The sequence below is a fragment of the Tenrec ecaudatus genome, chromosome 16 (genome assembly GCF_050624435.1).
Source record: "Tenrec ecaudatus isolate mTenEca1 chromosome 16, mTenEca1.hap1, whole genome shotgun sequence".
NCBI classification, from domain to species: Eukaryota; Metazoa; Chordata; class Mammalia; order Afrosoricida; family Tenrecidae; genus Tenrec; species Tenrec ecaudatus.
This window is the reverse complement of record NC_134545.1, coordinates 98070963-98091762: the sequence shown is the minus strand read 5'-3', so window position 1 is coordinate 98091762 and position 20800 is coordinate 98070963. Positions and strand designations below refer to the sequence as shown.

General features: G+C 56.6%; 1 protein-coding gene across 1 annotated transcript in view; it reads right to left on the bottom strand.

The window, feature by feature from the left end:
- Positions 1 to 2052: 2052 nt before the first annotated feature.
- The window catches only part of VWA2 (von Willebrand factor A domain containing 2), a 37085-nt gene continuing 18337 nt past the window's right edge, over positions 2053 to 20800 (bottom strand). The window contains exons 5-13 of the mRNA XM_075533468.1: positions 15484 to 15678; positions 13855 to 13988; positions 13216 to 13348; positions 10762 to 10817; positions 7364 to 7471; positions 5292 to 5864; positions 4084 to 4635; positions 3385 to 3510; positions 2053 to 2135 (exon numbers count right to left, since the gene is read on the bottom strand). Of these exons, the coding sequence (XP_075389583.1) occupies positions 2053 to 2135; positions 3385 to 3510; positions 4084 to 4635; positions 5292 to 5864; positions 7364 to 7471; positions 10762 to 10817; positions 13216 to 13348; positions 13855 to 13988; positions 15484 to 15678 (1960 nt within the window). The remainder of the gene's footprint in view (positions 2136 to 3384; positions 3511 to 4083; positions 4636 to 5291; positions 5865 to 7363; positions 7472 to 10761; positions 10818 to 13215; positions 13349 to 13854; positions 13989 to 15483; positions 15679 to 20800) is intronic.

The following is a 20800-nucleotide window of genomic DNA, read 5'->3' as shown; positions in this document are numbered from 1 at the left end:
TTACTTAAGGTTTGCCCAGGTGGTTCAACACGCAGAAATCATGGTCATGGAAGACAAGATAACGGGACATCAAGAGTTTCATTTTTCAACAACCTCTCTGAAGGGGTGGCCCCCTGTGAAACCATCCACAGAAAACAGCATCAAGCAGCAGATGGCCCCCCTGCTATCACCATGCTTTCAGAAACCACCTCCGGGAGGTCCTCAAACCCACCCCCAGCACAAGCTGGGAAGGAGAAAGGCACAGAGACTTTGGAAGGGACAGACAAAACTCCCTTGCTTTCTAAATGCTCCTTTTAAAGCCGGGCAATATGCATGCCCACACCTGACACCACTCAAGGTAACAGGTGTGTTTAAGCAGTAGCGTCAATACGCCCCGCCCTCCGCTGTGATGAGCATGCGACTGGAGCCTGACCAGTCTTTTAGAAAGACAATTCAGCCTCGAGACCCACGATATTTTCAAGTCCAAGCAGTTCCAATGGGGCAGCCACCTAGCACACGGTGCACAATCCTCTGAGCCCCTACACCGTGCCAATACCAGAGGCCGTGTATTTAGAGCTCAGGAAGTCCCGTGTTCCTGCAGCACCGCTGGCTACAGGATCCTGGATCTGACGGCATCCACCAAACCAAACTCGCCGCCATCCAGTCAATTCTGACTCATGCCCTGCAGGGAAGAACCGCCCACGGGGGTTTCTGAGACTAAAATTTCTCCCGTGAAGCACCTGGCGGCTTCACACTGCTCTACTCACAGCGAACAGCCCAACCAGTAAGCTCTACCCCACCAGGGCTCCCCATCTGTCTGCAAAATACAGGGTCCTAACTAAGGACTAAAAAGATCCCTTGCACGCAGCTGTTTACAGGGACTCAGCACCTGGGCCGCTAGACCGGCGCCCCCAGCCCCTCCTGCAACCCCAGGCAGTACTGCTCCAAGCATCTTTCATGCAGAGGCGACCCTGGAGGGTCTCCAAGCGAAGTGGCATTTCAATTGCCGTCATTCTGAGCTTTTGTTGATAAGACTGTACATACAGTAGAAGATATGATAAAGCCCCTGACTACGTCAGAGCCCCGTGCAAGGCTTCCGCTGAGAAGCCAAACCACCACCACCAGGTGGGAAGGGAAGAAACCAGCCCTCAATCCTGCGGAGGTGACCTGGGAGGACACAGTCCCGGATCGGCCTCTCTGATGTATGTGAGGGCACCCATGTCCGTGAAAGCCCAACAGAGTCTCTGAAGGCATTCTCCAAGCTACGCGGCACATCCTCCAGAAGCCCGGGCAGCTAAGGAAGCAAAGCCCCAGGAGGTTTCTTGGTCCAATTTTTCGTTTGTGGCATTTAAGAAGTCTAACTCCACCTGGCTCCAGAGACCAGAAATCATTCTACAAATGCTCTGCAGTTAACCCTTCTTCCTAAGTAAAGACCCGCCTGCAAGAGACCGTCGGATTCCCCATGGATTTTCCACGTCCCTCCTCACCCCAGGCCATTTGCACCCTAAGCCCTTTCCCCCTGCCTCCCCCCCCCCACCCCCAGTCAAACACTAACTGGCCCGTCCAGCCGGGGGCCTCACGGAGTCTCCTACACACAGCAGAGGAGCGTCAAAATCTCACCAATGTCAAAAGCCCCTTTTTCCACTAAAAGGAAATGTCTTTTTCCCCTCACTTTATCTCATAAAATGCCAGTGCCCCACCCCGTGACCCCAGTACGCAACTATCCCTAGAACACTCCAGAACATGTGTGCAGACAATCGTGCCCCAAGGAGGCCGTCTCCTTTTCGCAGAGTCTCAGAGCTTTTGTTTCTCCTCAGGAGGTAGGTTTCAGCCCCCGCCCTTAGCTGGAAGCAGCCCAAACGAGGTACAGAAAATAAATATTTTACATACAGAGAGAGGTTCACAGGCGTCCTTGGTGGGTGACACCGGCTGTCCCCAGCTGTCCCTAAGAAGCACGGCCTGTGATTGGGCGCCATTTCTTCCTGGAGGAGCCATGGCACGAGGGTCTTGGATGGAGCAGGAATGGACGGAGAGGCCCCGGGACGGAAAGGTCCCTCGAGGACTGGTGGCGGTTCAGCGCTCGGGGTGCAGCTGCAGCCTTCCAATGGGGCCCTGGCGGGAGCCCCGGGTCCTGGGAGCATCTCCTCGTAGAAGCCCTTGGGGAAGAAGGAAACTTGGAGGACACCAGGCTGAGTGCTTTCCCCAGCCAGTGAGCAGTCCCTGCCCGGGTGGCCCAGTGGGTTAAGTGCTGGGCTGCTAACCACAAGGTGGGCACTTCGAGCCCCCTAGCTGCTCCGTGGGAGAAAGAAGAGGCAGCCTACTTCTGTAAAGATTTACCTCCTTGGAAACCCTAGCGGGCGGTTCCACTGCCCTAAAAGGTCACTGTGAGTCGGAATCAGCAATGGGTTTGGTGGTTGATTCTTGACGGGGGAGGACGGTCAGAGTTCAGCCAGGTCCGTGACCGGGTCACCCATAGGTCGCGATCAGAGATGGAATGGACTTGGTGACAAAATTTTGGGGAGGGGGTTGGTTTCCAAATCTCACCCCCTAACCCCTCCCCGGCCTAGAGAAACTCCTGCATCACAGATACCAGACTTAAGCTCTGCCTTCAGCAAGTTTGCCTCTCCCCAAGGTTCCACCTGGGGTCATCCTCTGGTTGCTGGCAGTAACTTGGTTTCCCCAGGCGCCAAGGCCCGGTCCTTAGATCCAGGGCTGACGCTGCTTCCCCTCCTCCACACTGTCTGCAAAGCTGACCCCAGCCATGTGTCAACAACCCACCCAGGCCCCCTCACCGGGGAAGCTTCAACTCCCTTCTGGCCGGTACTCTGGACTGTGTTCCCCACATGGTAACCCTAAGAAGGGCCAATCAGACCTGCCACTCCTATGCTGCGGCCCTTTCAGGACCCTTGCTGGGCTCCGTGCGGTAGAGCCTGCCTGACTTGGGCCACATCACCGTTTGCCTTATCTCTCTTGGGCTACCTGCTCTTCCCTCCATTTCCAATACTCTCCTCCAGTACTCTGGCTCACCCCCACCTGCCTGCAGCCCCCCCACTCCTGTTCAACCTCACCACCCGCTCACCCCACACCCTCTTCCCTCCCAGCCACCCTATCTCAAACTAGTCCCACCCACATGTCCCTGTGCCCTGCTGGTCCCCTGGGTTCTCAGGAGCCCCCGGCACCACCTAATCCTCACAGCTGACTTCCCTGCCAGGTGAGGTCCCAGAGGGCAGGTCTTCTGACCGGCATTGCTGCTCCCCAGCACCTGGAGCCAGGCCCGGAGCAGAGCAGACACTCCATACACCCACCTTCCACTGCATGAACTGCCCAAGAACCTGCCGCAGCTTGGCAGGACTCAAGCTTCCACTTGCAGCTCACACACACACGTACAGCAGGGACCCCACTTACGGTTCCCGCAGTGGGGGCCCTCCCAGCCGTCGCGGCACGCGCAGCTGTAGCTGCCGCTCTGCAGGACGCAGGTACCCTCGTTCATGCACGGGTTGGGCTTACAGAGGTTGACTGGCCGCTTGGCTTCTGCAACAGAGAATGTGCTCACCAGGTCTGGCCCGGCCCAGCCCCCAAGAGCCCTGGCTCTGTGCAAGTCCAGACCAGACGCACAGCTGTTGGGGTAACTGGCCTGCACACCTGGGCCCATAAGCAACAACTTGGCTGGGGCTGCATCTCGCTAGGCCGGGGCTGCAAAGACCCAACTCTGTCCTCCATTCCTCCCCCTGCATGCATTTGGAGCCCTGTCCTGCATGCACGGTGGGCGGCAGAGCTCACAACTGGTTCTGTCATCCGGGGCTTCCTAACAGGCGTGGAGGTGGCCTCTGGCCAAAGGCGGCCTTGGGAGTCAAGTGGGCCCGGCTACATTCACGCCCCACCTGCTACTAGCTCCCTGGAATCTGCGCTCAGAGGGGCACGTGAGTTCTCAAGTTTGGGGAGGAGGCAGTGTTGCCTAAATGCTCTGTACCTTCTGCACTGCATGCAGATGGAGATGCCTACCGCAGAGGCTTGTGGGCCCGTGGAAAGTTCCCCAGGGGCATGAGCAACTGCTCTCCTTCTGAGGATGGAGGTGGCCTCCCGGGGTGAGGATCCCCCACTCACCTCCACACAGCCAGCCGATGAGCGCATCCTGGTGGTGTCTCAGGTCCCCATAAGCTGCCACGTGGATCAGGGCGTCCCGGGGCCCGGCCAGCCTCCTCAAGGCCTCCCTCAGGACGGGCCCCACACCCACCACCAACACGGAGACGCCATTGTTCCTCAGCTTCTGGGCAGGGACGGCCGCGTCCTCTGCTCCCCGCCCACCGGTGACCACCACCACGGCCTTAGGGACCCCGGGCCTGGCACCCTTCTGGATGGTCATCACTGTGTCGTGGATATACAGCAAGGCCACGCCAGCTGAGCCTGTCCCACCCAGGTAGGGGGTCTGACTCATGGCCCTCAGCACAGCAACCCGGCTGGGATGAGTGTCCAGGCCGAAGGCCGTCTGGACCTGGCTGCCATACAGCACCAGGCCCACCTGTGTCACATCGGGGTTCACATCAAAGTGCAGGACACAGCTTCTCACGAAGCTCTGCATCTGAGCGAAGTTCTCGGGCCCCACAGAGGCTGAGGCATCCAGCAGGAAGACCAGGTCCAGCGACTGGGTCTGGCAGCCTGTGAGCAAACAGAGCGGACCTCCGTGGGCAGGGGGTGAGGGGTGGAGTGGGGGCTGCAGTAGAGTCCAGGTCTGTCCGGTGCACCCATCCTCTCCACATCTCCCTGTAGTCATAGAACACCCCTCTCTGGGAATGCTAGCTCTTCCTGTGAATGTCCAGCTTTCCCAGGCTCCCTCGCAGCTAGCTGCAGCCATGGGCCTAAGCTATCCAATGGGAGTGCTCAGAAGGATCCACAGCGTCCGTGCTATGGCTTCCCAATGGAAGCTGGGCTACCTCAAAAAGTGACACTTGGAATCAGCACAAGACCAGGCGATTCCACTCCTGCCTTACCTCCGTGTCTAAAGAACCGAACCGGATCAGCATGTGGAGCATGTACTTATACACCCAGGTTCACGGCCCGTGATTCACAAGACCCAATCAATAATCAATAGCAACCACTAAGATGACCAGGGTGCAGACTGTACTAAATGTCTATGTGCTAATCTTACTCTTCACCAAGCACCCTGCAGCAGTGCTTTGATCCACCCCGGCTCACGACACATCTATGAACGGCTCACTTATCGCGTGGCCAGTGCTTAAGTGACCCTGGGAGGAGAGGCCTAAGCCCACCCAGACCCGGCTGCCGCCAAGCAGCCACCCCACTCCAAATCTCACCTGGTCGCTGCTGGCTGCACAGCTTCTGCCGGAGCGCGGGCATCTGGTGAAAGAGGTCCTGCGGGCCGGCGTGGGTCAGCACATGCTCGGGGCTGCCCGTGATCGCCTCCAGCTCTGCGCGCACCGCCTCGCTGCCCACGCCCAGCAGCAGCAGCTCCCGCGCCTGGGCGAGGTGCGCCAGGCCAGCCACGTCGTCCTGGGCAGGCGCGCTGGTGAGCAGGACCACGGCTCTGCGCGGTCGGTCCGGGCCCGTCCTGGCGGCGCTCCCGAAGCCACGCTCGGCCGCCTGCCGCAGGGCACTGCCTGTCCGCGTGGGGCCCCCGCTGAAGGGGATGGCGTCGAGGTCCCGCACCAGGGCCGGCACGTCCTGGTACTCGCCCACCGGCACGGCCACCTGCAGCTCCCCGCTGTAGTGGGCCACGCCCACGCGGGCCCGCGAGTCCTCGTCCAGCGCCGCCTGCACAAAGCGCCGCACAAAGGCCTTGGCGCGCAGGAAGCCCGCCCGCGTGGTGCCCGCCGAGCCATCCAGCAAGAAGAGGATGTCGATCCTGCATGCCAGGCTCAGCTTCGGGGCTGCCGGGCACAGAGACGGCCACTGTCACCTGTGGCCCTTGGCACATCGGAGGCACCCAGCCCCACGCAGGGCAGGGCCACCTCCCACCCAAGAGAAAGGAAGGCGCCAGGAATGTGGGTGACTCCACAGGTCTCCCTCTGACCTCCTTGAGGTCTTTATCCCACCCCCCCTTCTTTTTTACATTTATTTCCTATCTTAAACTTTTTTCTTTGTGGTTAGTGCTTTTCTTGTCTTTTTAAGAAAATTCTCCCCCTTAAGATCATGCAGATATTCTCCTACAATGTTTTCCAGAAGCACCGCTGCTCTGCCTTCAGACTTAGACTCTGTCTGGGATGAATTTTTGTGCGATGCGCGTTGTAAGCTAGTTGCGAGTGTTGATCGGTGCTGTGGTGTCCACGTAGACTCGCAGTGACCCACGTGCAGGAGCACGACTGTCCCACGGGGCCTGCCTGGCTACCATCTTTACAGGAGCAGAGCACCAAATTTTGCTTCTCCAGAACCACTGGGTGGCTTTGAACCGCCAACCTTGCCATTGGCAGACACGTGCTTACCCCTATTAGGATAGCCAGGCTCCTTGAAGAAAGGGGTGGAAATGTCTTTTTTCCCCTTGGAGCTCCGAAAGGTAGGCTTTCATAAGCCCTGTGTGTTCAAGAACAGGAGCTGTCGTGATGTAGTGGGTTACACATCGGGCCGCTCACGGCAAGGTCGGCAGTTTGAACCCACCGGCTGTGCCCCAGGAGAAAGATAAGGCTTCTACTCCCATACACAGGGGCAGTTCTACTCTGTCCTGGAGAGGGCTACACACTGGACTCGACTCAGTGGCAGTGAGCGAGTGAAGTGAGGTGTCAAAGAAGTGTGCTACGTATTTTACACACACGCCCTTATTTAAAGCAACCAGACACCCTATGGAGTAAAAAACCTCGTCATTTGCAGACCTCAGTGGTCAAAGAAGTCTGGGTTTTCTTATTTCACTTCCACAGGAGAAAATATTGCCCAGGACAGTGGGTCCCAGAACTGCGTTTCCCGCTGGTTCAGAGATGCTCAGGCACCAGGCCAGCAGCCCCCGTCCTATCCTGCATCATGAACTCCTGGAGCGCTGAGAGGTCAGACCACAGGCAAGGTCAGATCAGTGGTGCATTTGGAAAGAACCTCAAAACCCATTGGTGTTGAGCAGCCCCCGGCCCATAGGAACCCTATAGGGCAGAGTAGAACTGCTCTCTGGGGTTTCTCAGCCAGTCAGACTTTATGGGAGCAGACTGTCTCTTCTTTCTTCCTCAGAGCAGCTGATTGATCCTAACCGCTGATCCTGGGGTTAGCAGCTCCATGTACACCCCGCTACTCCAGCAAGGTCACGTTGTAAAAATGAGGCCATTCCAAAACTCAACAGCTGGTTTCTATCCAGTAGCCAGAACGGTGGGAGGAGAGAGAGCATGAGGGTGGGGCTGAGGGTGCTCTACCCACTCCCCCATGGTCAGTCTCAGAAGCCATTCAGACTCACCACAGTTGGCCTCTCCTTCGAAGGCCAGCGGGCAGACGCAGTGGTACTCATTGAGACCGTCTGGAACACACGTGCCCCCATTCTGGCAGGGCTCAGAGTCGCAAGGACCTAGCGGACAGATGCACATGGTCTGCCGAGCATGTCAGCAGAGAGGCAGCCTGCCCTACAGCCCTTTCCCTCCCCTTCGGTCCCCCTTATAAAACGCACCACCTGTAGCAGAGAGGGGGGATAGCTGACAGGGACACGAAAGATAGACGGGTACAGGTCAGCTAAAAGACACTGTTACGGATGGCACTGTGTCCCCTGCAAAAGTCTATATCCATGCACATAACCTAACGAGACCCAATCGCTCTCCATAATGTGATTACTAGTGTGATACACTCAGTCCATGAAGCTGTAACAGTGTAGCATGGGTCCTAAATGCAATCACTTCCAAGTTACAGAAGGAGCAGAAATAATCGGACAAACAGGCACAAGGGAGTGCAGATGCTGCTATCTAATGAGTCTACAAGCTCAGGCACTCTAAAGATTGCTGGCTACTAGAAGCTGTCAAGGAGCCCAAGCCCTGGTGTCACAGTGGTTAAAGCACTCTGCTGCGAACCAAAAGGGTGGGAGTTCAAACGCACCATCCACTCTGCACAAGAAAGCGGTGGCAGTCTGGTTCCATAAAGGTGACAGCTTGGGAAATCCCACGGGGCAGTTCCACTCTGTCCTACATTTCTACAGGGTCACTCTAGGTCAGGGTGTTTGTAGAAGCTAAAAGAGACAAAGGTGGGCGGCCCTTCTCCAAGAGCCATGCTCTGAATTCTCATGCTGAGCCTCCTTGACGCTGAGAAGATACGTCTCTGCCCCTTGAACCTCCCCCCTTGAGTAGCTGTGAGAGCAGCATCAGGGGACTCATACACACGTACAGTGGTGGCTTGGTGGGATCCACAGTTTGAAGTATTTAGCTCACCCAGGATGTGGCAATAACACCGGCTCACACTGGGAGCAAATGCCTGTATTCCCACGGGTCAGGAGCTGGTGTGGGGCCCAGATCTGGGTGAGGATGAAGGTTTCAGAAGCCTCTAGGTCCAGCCTGGGGGTCCCTAAACCTTGAGGTCATTTCTTCATTAAGCCTGACATGTCAATGCGTGCCACAGCCTCAGAGGCTGGGCAGCAGCAAGGTAAGATGCCTGACCCTGGAGTCAGAGAGGCAGGCCGTATCGCGGGACCTCTCTGACCTGTATCCTCGTCTGAAAACGAGCAGTCATCGCTGAGCTTATTCCAGTCGAGTGAGGATCTCCTGAGTCCACCCCTGTAAGGCGCTCAGCACCAAGCCAAGCCCACATTCTGTCTCCCTTCTCTCATGCTTCCCTGAGGACCACCACAGTGGGAAGCTGCCGGAGTCAGCCACGTGTTTCTCACAGGTTAGGAAGCCCCTCTCCCTCTGCCGCGGGGTCCACCCTGACTGAGAGCAACCCTCTAGCGCGGAGGACACCTGTCCCTATGGGTTGGTTTCCAAGGCTGTCAGCCTTTCTCCCATGGGCCCACTGAGGAGTCTAGATAGCTGAATTCCAGGTGCTGGCTCTAGCGGGGCAGCCCTGGTGGCACAGTGGGTATGAGTTGGGCTGTAAGCCATAATGTCTGCAGTTCGAATCCACCAGCTGCTCCTCGGGAGAAAGATGGGGCTTTCTACTCCCATAAAGAGTTCCCGTCTCGGAAACTACAGGGGCAGTTCTACCCTGTCCTACATGGTTGCTATGCGTCAGCAGCAGCTCGATGGCAGGGAGCTCTAGAGTGAGGCCTTGGAGTGGCTCGGCCTGCCAGCTCTGGGGGAAGGTCCTGTCTCTCGTCAGCTACTCCCTGGGGCTCCTTGGTGATAAACTTGCTTCACCCCCTCTTTTATAGAGTTTGATCTAAGACACACCCTATGCTAACACTGCCTGTGACCATAGCAAAATCAACTCGTTCCCACATGGGATTATAACCACAGGTAGTCACAATGCAGATTTGGGGGATGCAGGAGGGGCGGTGGGGAGACACAGGTCAACCTATGCCACACGGTAATCAGAGGCAGTACCATATCCCCTTTGGGAGGCAAGGTGCACCTGTGTGGCATGCCTACTCACGGCTGCTGTCTGACTCAGGAAGCCACAGCCATTCCGACCTTGGCGCTCTAAGACACCCCGCGGGACCTGCGCCCTGAGAAGCCACAACATATGAACCTGCAAACGTCCTGTTTGCGCTCCCCCGCCAGGGGAGTGGCCGAGGGGGGCTGTCTGCATTCTGCAGCCAGGACATGGATCAAGAACTCCACTATGGGCCCAGTGTGGCTATTATTGGGGCTGGAGGCATCTGACGTTTGGCTTAAAAATACTGATGTCTAGCCCCTCACCACCACCACCACCACCAGCAGCAGCAGCAGCACCAGCACCACCAGCACCACCAGCAGCAGTCCGGCCTTCACCAGGGAAGCTAATGTGTGACAGGAGCTGTGCAGAGAGGGCCGTGGGCCTTCTGCATCAAGGACACAAAGAGCTCCAATATTGGCCACAAGGTCCCATAAAGGGCTTGCCGGACACTGTCTCCAGGTGCTGTCACCCCATCCCCAAGAGGCAGGTCCCATATAGAGCCTCCTCTGCAGGGGAGCCTGCGAAGATCAGCAAAGGCAGCAGTGTGCCGAAGGGCAGAGCCAGCCTCCAGGCACCGCCACTCTGGCTCCCAAACCAAACATGCTCCCAGGAGCCAGGACAGCCCGGCTTTCAGTTTCTAGGATGTTTCAGAGCCCAGGGGGGTTGAAACTCTGGGAGGAGAGATGCTGCCACCACAGCTGCGAGGCCGGCTAACCCCAGGGTGGCACCGTCACGCTGGCTGCGTGGGAAGCTGCTGGCCGTGGCAGCAGCAGCACACGCCCTCAGGATGGAGCCAACATTCTGCGACTGGTGGCACTGGACCCTGGGTGTGGAGCAGGGCAGGTGAGCCATTACCCAACAGTGTGGACAAGCCACGTTTAGAGGTGTCACCAGGTGTGAGACCCGGGATTCCAGACAGAGGCAAACATGACACCCATTAAACAGAGGAGGAAACTGAGGCTTGGGGTCTCGCCCAGAGAGTTTAGGACTCCATTAGGGAGAGCGGGTGTGTTCATTGTTGTCTACAGCCCTCGCTGCCTCTCCTCAATGCCAGGGCCATAAGCTGGGGCATCCATCCCCAAATCCACCTCCGTGTTCAGCGAAGAATACTTCAAGCAGTCAGGCATGAGTCTGGGTTGAACAGCCTCTGTTGCCTTGGAAACTAAATTCAGTGCCCTGCCCCTTTCCCCGTCCTGCCCCACCTCTACCCCAGGACTATCACTGCCCCTTCGCAAAGCCCACCCCAAGCCCCAGAGAGGAAAAGACCCAAGAGGCCAATGGTACCTGGGCAGGTGGTCCTGTAGCAGGTGGCGGCATGGCTCAGGTACACTCTCCTCTTGCTGCAAAGGGAAGACCATAGTGGGGCTCACAGGCTCGAGGAGAGGCCAGACCCGGGACACTGTCTAGGACCACTAGAGGCTCATGGAAGATGCCAGTGGGGAATCAGGTCGAGACATCCCTGCAGAGCGGGAGCCTTTTGTGATTCTGTCCCAACTTGTATCTGTACAGAGCTACTCAGGAGCGAAAGGGAAGCCAGCCTCGGCCCGCTGTGATATTGTAAAGGAGAGCACAGTGGTTAGTGTTCGGCTGCTCTCCGAGAGCTGGCGGTGAGAGCACATGAGGTGCTCGGCACAAGACTTGGTGATCTGCACTCACCAAGTTACAGCTTTGGAAGCCCCATGCAGCGGTCAGGTGGGATGTCAACTTACGCATGTGCGGGGCGAGGGGGGCAGGGGTAGTCCAACCTGTCAATCAGGGCACAGCCTGATGGGGCCTCCTGGGAGGTGCAGTCTTTTTTGGAGAGAGACACCTGGGACCCTTCTCTCTCGCTGCTCCTTCACCTTCCGGCCTACTGGAACTGTGTCAGGTGGGCCTCTGACCCTGGCAGCCAACCTGGTAGCTGTCAGAGCCCTGCCATGCTCCCACTGCCCTTGGATCCACGTGACTCTGCACCGGCCTGCCTGCGATCTCCTGGCTTCCCGCTCCACCTTTCTGCACCAGCGGCCTTGGGCCGTGTGAGTCTAATGACCCACGGACTTGGATTGGACCGAGCTGGGATGCCTTCTTAACCTAAGATTGCTTCTTGATATAAAGTTCTTTCTTACACCTATATGAGGGTCAATGGACTTTGTCTCTCCAGACAACCCAGCCTAACACACCTGACTCCATCCCGAAGGATCCTCTTGAGTTGACGGCGCCGGGTTTAGCATCATGGGGAACTCCCAAGCTGTGGGAGCAGCTTTCTATCACAAGCACTTCCTGGGGCTGGCCTGGCGAGGGGTGGGGAGGCTCACTGAGAGGCCAGCAACTGGACTCTGGCTGCGTGACTCCTGGCAGTACTGTCCTCAAGTCTTCAGGTCCCTCATCTAAGCCATGAGTGGCTGCGTTCCTGGGGCCTCTGGACTGATGGGGAGGGAACTGAGTGGCCGCCTCCTCATCCCAAATGCCTGACTTCTTTCTACCTGGTCTGCCCAGCAAGTGTTCCTGCCAAGTTCCGCTGCTCAAAGGGACGTGCCAACCACAGGCCTGTCTGAACATGGATGTTCTCTGGTGACAGCAGCCATATGGTTGACAGATGGCGCTGTCCATGGGTGGCCTCCATGAAGCAGGCAGCCAGCCCCCTTGTTATCTCAAATCTAGAGCTACCTGCAAGGCTGGAGACCCCCCATATAACAGGTAGGAAATGGCTTCTAAAGGCTGAAGTAGGCTGCCCAACCCACACGCTCCCAGAAGACAGCAGAACTGGGATCCAGATGCCAACCACTTGACCCCAAAGCCCATGCCCTTCTCCCTCAGGCCGGCCCCCATGGCAGGACCTGCCACAGCAGGGCAGTAAGCCTGCCTCTCAGTGGGCAGCAGCTCCAGGGACAGCCTCACCTAAGCAGACTCTCCTCCCTGGCCTGCCACCAGCAGTGCTCTCCCAAGAGAGCCTTGTCTGACAAAAGCCCACCCCAGACTGCTCCCCCAGGGGCAGTGAGTGGGGCTCGCCTCCAAGGCAGGGGTTTCCTGGGGTGAAAGGAGCTCAAGGAATCGCTGGAATAGAGAGTCTGCCCGCTGCCAGCTCATTAGGAGACGTCCTCCCATCTCGCCCCAAATCCCAATGAGCTCACAAACCACAAGTCCCGGCAGAAAGCTGGCGGGCTGCACCCTGTCCCGAGTCCAGGACTGGGGTTCTGGGTGGCTGCTGTCCACAGATCTCCACTGGATCTGCACCCACACCCCCCCCCCCGCACCACTCCCCAGGTGTAGGCTCAGCCACCATATTCTCTGCAAAGCCTTCCCTGGCTTTTTAAGATGGCAACACACCCCAGCAACCCACCTCTGCACCCCCATCCCTGCGTTCCTGCCCTCTGAAAACTCATCGCCCTCCAGGAGCTTCTCTGATACATTCGGTTGTCGCCTGGCTCCTCCTGTGATCCCCTGAGAGCAGATTAGGGTCGAACTGGGGCTCAGGAGGTCCCCCTCTCAGAGCTCCTGTCATGAGTGTCCAATATGCAGGGGTCTTTTTAGACAACTGCAGGGTGAACACATCCCACCTCCTCACTCACTGAGTGCTCTGGGCATCCTGACCCAGGGCTAACCCTGAGCCATTCTGCTCTGAACCCCGCTTTCTCCCTGGTCTCCCCTGGCCTCGTGTCACTCGCTCCTTTGACATGACCTGGAGCAACTGCTATCCACAGCCCGGGAGTGTGTGGTGGCACCAGGGGGCTTCTCGTGTCCTCGGCCTTGCAGACACACCTGTGGAAGGGGCAGCGCGAGGCCAGCACGCCATTGGTCCCGGGCGACCCTCTCCAGCACAGGCCGCTGCTGTCACGCTCGCTGATTGTCTCCAGCATCTTGTGCTCACAGGGGTGGGGTGCCATCCTGCAGTCTGTGCAGCCCGCCAGGAAAAAATGGGGTCATACCTCCAGCCCAGCAGCAGTTCCTGGCGCAATCGCTCGTCCTCAGCTGGGTGCCCAACAGGCTCTGAGCACCTGCGCTCCTTACGGCCTGTTTGCACCCACCTGTCGTGTGTGCTGTGTCTGTCTTCAGTTAACAGTGGCACCCTAACTTCGGGAAGGGGGCACTGACCGAATCCTGAGAATGCAGGACCTTGCCCCGGTCCTCCCCCTGCCCGATGGCCCTGCACTGAGATCAGGGGAGTGTCCTGGTACCTTCCCTCATCAAGCAGAACCAAGCACAGTGTCACGCTAGATCTGGGGTCCCACCATCCCATGGAGCTCCCAGGGAGGAACTCCCAAGCCCCAACACTGGGCAGAGACACACAAAGACGTGCCACCAGCTACCACCATGGTTTCTCACCCCGGTGCCTTCTGACTTCTTGCTTCCGTGCCCCCTGCTCCCCCCCCACACCCCACTCCGTCTGGAGGGTCTTACCTGGCGGGGTGGCAGCGCAGATGGCAGCACTGCCCAGGGTGGTGAAGAGTCCGTTGGTGGCGTCCTCTACCTGCTCAGCGAACAGCACGTGCAGCTCCTGGGGTTCACTGGCCAGCGCCTGCAGCTCCTCCCACCTGCCCCCAGCCCGCCCACCAAAGAGTTACAAACCCAGAAGGCTCCTGCCCACCCCTCCGTGCAGACCACCAGGTCCTGTGCCCTGCAAGTGCCCCATTTCTCCTGGGCTCTTTCGCTGACATCAGCATCCATAGGGGGCAATGGGAAGGACCACATCAGAGCCCCTGGAGGCTCTCAAGGCAGTTCTGACAGATGGGGGTTGGGATGTGTGTGAAATGAAACATGGACCCCGCCCTCAGAGCCATACCACCCACTCAGAGCCCCCAGTCCTAAGACATTCACTCATCTCCTGATATGAATAGCATTCATTCAAAAGGACGGAAACAGAAGTGCTACAAGCTGCCAGCCAGCCATGGGCACCAGGGGCAGCTTGCCACAGAAAAGATGGTGGCCTGGTGTTGGCAAAAAACAAAACAAAACTTAGGCACCCTTCTTTTTCCTTTAGTTGTTAATTAAAAAAAATAGTTTTACTAGCATAGAATTCCCCGGTCATGTAATTCAGTAATTTAATCCTATTCAGAAGAGTTGTACATTGTCTTCTTTCTTCTATTCATTGTTGTTGGTTCTCCCATTCCCCCTAACCTCCCTCGTCATGCCCCCAGGAAATTAGCACTCCAGGGCTGTCTCCACAGATTTGTCTATCCTGGATGCCCTACACAGAAAACCATACCAACGCCTGAAGAACAGACCAAATCAAGCCAACAGCAATAGGTGAAGCCTCAACCAACAAGAAAGCTGAAAATATGAAAATCTGGAACAAATTCAAAAGGGGGACAAACTAGGTAAGTGCGACATTTTAACCTAATGACCTCAGCCATAATCGACTGTGCCAGGTGCCAGGTCTGAATTGCTCACACCCCTGGGCTATGGGCAGAGGGGATTCGCTGGAGGTTCTGCGAATGCACGGCGGGCTTCCGCTGCCATCCTCAGCCTTCTGCCAACCGGGTGCTCAGAACTTAAGCTCTGATACCCCCCCCCCCCTCAGTGACCCACCATCTTCTCTCACACTCTGAGTCCAATGCCCTGGCCTTCCCACTGCTCTGCCTCGATGCCACAACCTAGATCCAACCTCTCCTCCGGCCCATGGCTGCTCCCCCGCACCAGTCTATTCGCACAGCTAGGGGTAGGGTGTGGTGGTGTGTGTGTGTGTGTGTCAAACAGGCTACATCAATTCATACTACCCCCTAGCTCAGAATCCTCCAACGTCTCCCCACCCAATGAACATACATAAACACCATCACCCACGGGGTCCGCAGAATCTGGCTCTTGCTCACCTCGGGCAGCACCCCGAATCTACAAATTTCGGTTTCTGCCCAAGTGGATTTGAGATGACATTCTGACATCTGCAGCCAAGTGTTCAGCCACACCAGAGACAAGACAGCACAAGAAAACACGCACACTCAAGACGGTCAGAGCCCTGGAGGCCCCAGGGAGCCTCTAACGCCAATGCCAAGTGTCCCCCAGGGGCCTGGGGGGTGGGCTGTGCAGTCTTACCTGGGAAAGCCGACCCCCACAGCAAACACAGTGACGCCCCTCTCCTTCAGCTGCTTGGCTGGCAGAGCAGCCTGCCCTTGGGACTTCCCATCCGTGACCACAATGAGGATCTGGGGCACAGAGGCGTTCCGGCCCCCCGGGAACCCTTGGTGGAGAAGGTATTTCAAAGCCAGGCCTGTCTCCGTGCTGCCTCCTCTGAGGTCACCGGGAGGGAGAGAGGGAAGGGGAGAAAGAAGTCGTCAGTGGTCAGAGGCGCATCTGCAGCAGGTTAAATAAGGACACCCCTCTTGCCCCCAAGAGAAGCCCATTCCCCAATCTCTGGACACAGAATGACCTCACTTGGAAAGAGGGTCCTTGCAGCTGGGATTCACTGAAGGCTCAGGGTTCAGGAGGCCCCCTGGCTGTCTGGGTGAGCCCCTAACTCCAATGCCAAGTGTCCTCGTAAGAGACGTGGGAGATAATGATGGGGGTACAAGATAAAGGCTGCGGGGATGTGGCCCCAAGCCCTGGGATGCTGGGAGGCCAACAGAAGCTGAGGAATTTTCCCCCATTCACCCCTGGAGGGAGCACGGCCTCGCTGGACTGTGAATTTCTAGCCCCCAGAAGTCTGAGAGAACAAGATCTTGTTCTAAGTCGCATGTCCGTGGTAATTTGTCACGGCAGCCTGCAGTGGCGGTTAGGTGCCAGAATGGATGAGCTGAATGTCTGGCCGTGCACTGGGCACGGTAGGTATCGAGCCCATCACCAGCGATTCCATCTCGTGGTGACCCCGAGTGCGTCAGAGTTCAACTGCGCCCCCAGCTCTCTGGACATCACCTGGCCTTTCTCTCAGGGAGCTTCTGGGAAACTTGCAGGGATTGGTGTATCTGCACCACCCAGGGACCCTGTTCTAAATGTCCTTAAAATAGGGTCTTCATTAAATGTACCGTCACTAAACATCACGCTTCACACAACGAGGAAGCACTGCTTGAGGAACTAATAAATCCAGAAACCCAAAGCCGCCGCTACCACCACCGAGTTGATGGCAGCTCATCGGGCCACAGAGAGGAAGGACTAACAGCTGTTACTTGTGCACGGAGCTGCCAACCAGGAGGCCGGTGGTTCAGGACCAGTCGTTCTATGGGAGAAAGGTGAGGCAGGCACTCTACTCCCGTAAAGATTTTAAAATCTTGGAAACCCATAGGGGACCGATCCACTCCGTCCTCTAGGGTCACACTGAATTTTTGCCTCGAGCCAGACCGCCTGTGCACGCATCTCACGCAGCTCAGAGAAGGGGCTCATCAACAGGCATGCAACAATGTGTCATTCTATATTGTGAAATGTTTATTTCTAATGACAAATCCATGAAATGTCTTGAAGCATGGTGTAGCATGGGTAACAGTCTTCACACCGGGTTCTCGTATGTGGGCGTATCTGCATGTGGGCAGGCCCACCTGGAGACAGATAGAGGGGCGGTGTCTCCATTCCTGAGACCATCAGAAATATGTGTTTTCCAATGGTCTTGGGCGACCCCTGTGAAAGGGCCATTCGACTCCCAAAGGGGTTGCGACCCACAGGTTGAGAACCGCTGTTTTAGCAGAATGAAGAAACACATCAAGATCTTTCAAACCAAGGGATTCTTCTAGAACCACGAGAACTGAATGGCAGGAGTGACGAGCCAGCTTTGCGCAAGGGTACATATCTGTAACATCATGTGAACAGATAGGCTAGACTGCTGTCAGGGGCCACCGGGTCCGATCCGACTCACGGCAACCTGCGTCCAGGAGAACGCCGCTGCCCGGTCCTGCAGCCTCCTCTCTGTTGGAGCTCTCTCTCACAGCCACTCGGTTAATCCGTCTTGTCAAGGGCTTCTTTTCCACGTCCCTTCTACTTTCCTAAGGACTGCTCTCTCCGGAAAACAGGGCCAAAGGACGTGAGACAAACTTCTCGCCATCCTCGCTTCTACAGAGCGTTGTGGTTGTACTTTCAAGGCAGATTTGCTGTTCTGGAAGTCCACAGTCCTTCCAATAGTCTTGCCCAGCTCCGTAATCCAAATGCACTGGCTTTTCTACAGGCAGCCTCTAAACACAGCATGGCATCTGCAGCTAGAAGCTAGAGTGGTTGTGAGTTGCGCTGCTAACCTCAAGGTCGGCAGATCGAAACCACCAGCAGATCTCCAGGAGAAAGACGAGGCTTTTAAGGACTGATGATCTTTGAAATCCACAGGGGGCAGGTCTACCCTGTCCTGTAGGGTCGCTATGAGTCGCTGAATGGGAGTTAAATGGTCGGAAGGAGGTCTGAGGCAGCGCTGACAGGCTCCGGGCGAAGGAGGAATCTAGTATGTGTGGTTTCAGGTCTCCAAACACAAGACCCCCCAGAAAAGGGACGACGGGGTCCAAGGATACACATCACAACACACAGGGTGTTTGTGGGAGACTGACGAGAGGATCCACAGGCCTGCCCACCCAGCTGGCCACAAGCCCCAGGCATTCAAGAGCCAACTGCACGTCAGGATGCATTACGACAGCCGTTCTCAGCTGTGGGTCAAGACCCCTTTGGAGGTCAACCGACCCTTTCACAGGGATTGCCCGATTCATCACAGTAGCAAATTTACAGTGATGAAGTAGCAACAAAAATAATTTTATGGTGCCAGGGGGGTCACCACAACACGGGGAACTGTACTCAAGGGTGGCGGCATGAGGAAGGTTGAGAACCACTGCGTGAGGAAGAGCTGTCCCTGGAGAAGGACTCCGTGCCTGGTAGAGGATCAGCAAGGGATGGCACCCCTCAACGAGATGGACTGGCAACCTGGCATCATGAGGCAGTCTTGAGATCAGGCAGCATGGCGTTCTACAGTGGGTTGCACACAGGTTACATGTATGTTACACAGGTTACATGCGTGATATACGTAGGGTCACTCTGAATTGGAGTTCACTCCACGGCCTCCAACAATGAAGCGGACAATATGAAAACTTCTTGAAAAGCTGCCTTGTAAGGGTGTGTCCTTAAGCACCCGTCTCCAGGCAGATCTTTTGGGAAGGGGTGGGGGGTGGCTTTCGCCTGAAAAGGCCCGCGCTCTGGGTTTTCAGGGAACTGTCCGATTGCTCTCCGTGTTCAATGTCACAGCGGAGAACGGGCCAATGGACGTCATCCCTGCCCTTCGGCCCACAGTCCCCTCATCAATGATCCTCAGAAGCCCCACACCTGCAGCCAAACATGAGTTATTGTTTCCTTGGCTCGCCTGGTATCCCTCTCTCATCGCCGCCCCATGTCTAAGTGAAAACCGCACACATGCCCAGAATGACAGCTGGACTTGTTCAGACGAATCGAGGCGCTGCTCAATGAACTCGTGGCCTTGCCAGGCTCACTCTTCGGCTCTGGAGTCCACGTGGCATGAGCAGTCCTGGGGGAGGAGGGTATTCCTGTCTTTCATTCCAAATTCTCCTATGAATGTTTGGGAGACTCTGGTATTCTCAGACTTCCAACACAGCTGAGAAGAGGCTTATCTGATGATTTGGGGGGGGACCTGGGGCAACTTTCAAAACCACCAGCTGCTCTGAAGAAAGAGGGGCTTCTGATTCCCGTAGAGTTGTGGGGTCTTGGAAACTCACAGGGGCAGGTCTACTCTGGCCCAGAGGGTCACTATGTGCCGGCAGTGACTCGGTGGCAGCAAGCTTGGCTTGGTTGGTTTTAGAGGACAACCAAAGTTGTGATTGTTATTATGTGGTGCCCCCGAGCCAGCGCCAGCTCTCAGCAGCCCTCTCACAGCAAGGTGCAGCCCTGCCAGGCCCGGCGCCACCCTCACTGTGGTTAGGTTTGGACCCAGGGCTGCAGCCACCCTGTCCTTCCGCCTCTTGCCAGGCCCTCCCTCTTTACACTGGCTGACACTTCACCAATTATGACGCCCTTTTCTAGAGACTGGTCTCCCCTGATCACCTGTCCAAAATAGGTGAGACTCGCTCCACAGGGACCCTGGTCCATCTTCCGCGTCAGATGCGCTGGGTTTTCCGGCAGTCCATGACCCAGGCGAGCTCCTTCAGCTGCACCAAGCCTTTCTTAGTCTTCCTGGTTTGCGAGGCGATGGCAGGCACCATGGGTAGGCTGGGTCAGGTCTGTAATCCTTCACGTGACACCTTTGTTCTTCAACCCTTTCACTCAGAGGCCCCCAAACTTAGGTGGCTTTCTACCCCCTTTTCAGAAAGTAAAAACCAAAAAAGCTCGGCAGCCTCTGCCCAGCAGGGAAAAACTTCTGTCCGGAGCCCCATGTGGTTGGTCGATGCTGTGGGGTCTGCCGGCGAGCACTGCTGTAAGCAGGTGCCATGCAGATGGTCCCAATGCAAGCTGTCATTCGAGTCCTGGCCTGCTGCCTCCGCAAGCACTGCGCGTGTATCCAAGAAAAACATGGGTCTTTGGCAACGCCAGTCTTCTCTGTGTGGCATGGCGCTGCCTACTGGCCAGCGGTGCAGGCTTGCGTTCATTTCACGGGGCAGGAATCCAGGCCAGAGGCTGCGCTCTTTGGCTTTTATTGGCTCCCAGAAAGCCCTGTCTGCTTCCAGCCTGGAAGGCCTGCATCACCTCTGAGCCTCCCTCCAATCCTGGTGCTGCTGTCTGTCTACTTCCCGCTGTCCAGCTTCTCCCATTACTTGCTCAGCCAACAGACCACGTACGGCGAGACGATGCAACCATGACAACCATCCTTGATTCGAAAGGACAGGACCAAAGAGAGCCTGTACCTCAGGGCGGAAAACGGCAGGCCAAGCCATTCTTCTGTGAGGGCTTGTGAGAACATCAGTTCTCCCTCTCCCTTGGGTATGTGTGTGTGTGTGTGTGTGTGTGTGTGTGTGTGTGTGTACACAGATGCACTCACTACTCTTAATTCTCACTTGTAATGACCGAACAGGACAGGGTAGAACTGCACCCAGGCTTCCAAAGTTGTACGTCTTTATGGAAGCTGACTGCCACATCTTTCTGCCATGGCATACCTGGTAGGTCTGAAAGGCCTACCCTTGAGCAGAAAGATGTGGGGATCAGCTTCCCTAACGATCTTACAACCTTGCCCCCTGGGGCTAGTCCAAGCCCCTAGGGTTGCTGTGCTCTGACACGGTGGAGCACCCAGAGTCCCAGGGAAAATGGAATGAACACAGGACGGGATTCCTCCACAAACTTTCGGAGCCCCCCAGTACACGTGTATGTGTACACACACCAGTTGACTTGAAGCGGGAGTAGTGTTACGACCGTGCCGAGGGTCTACGTGAACAGCCACAAAAACAGCTCTCATGAACTTTTCAGCCCTCTCAGTAGCAGGGCAACAATCACCCCTTATTCAAAACATGCATAG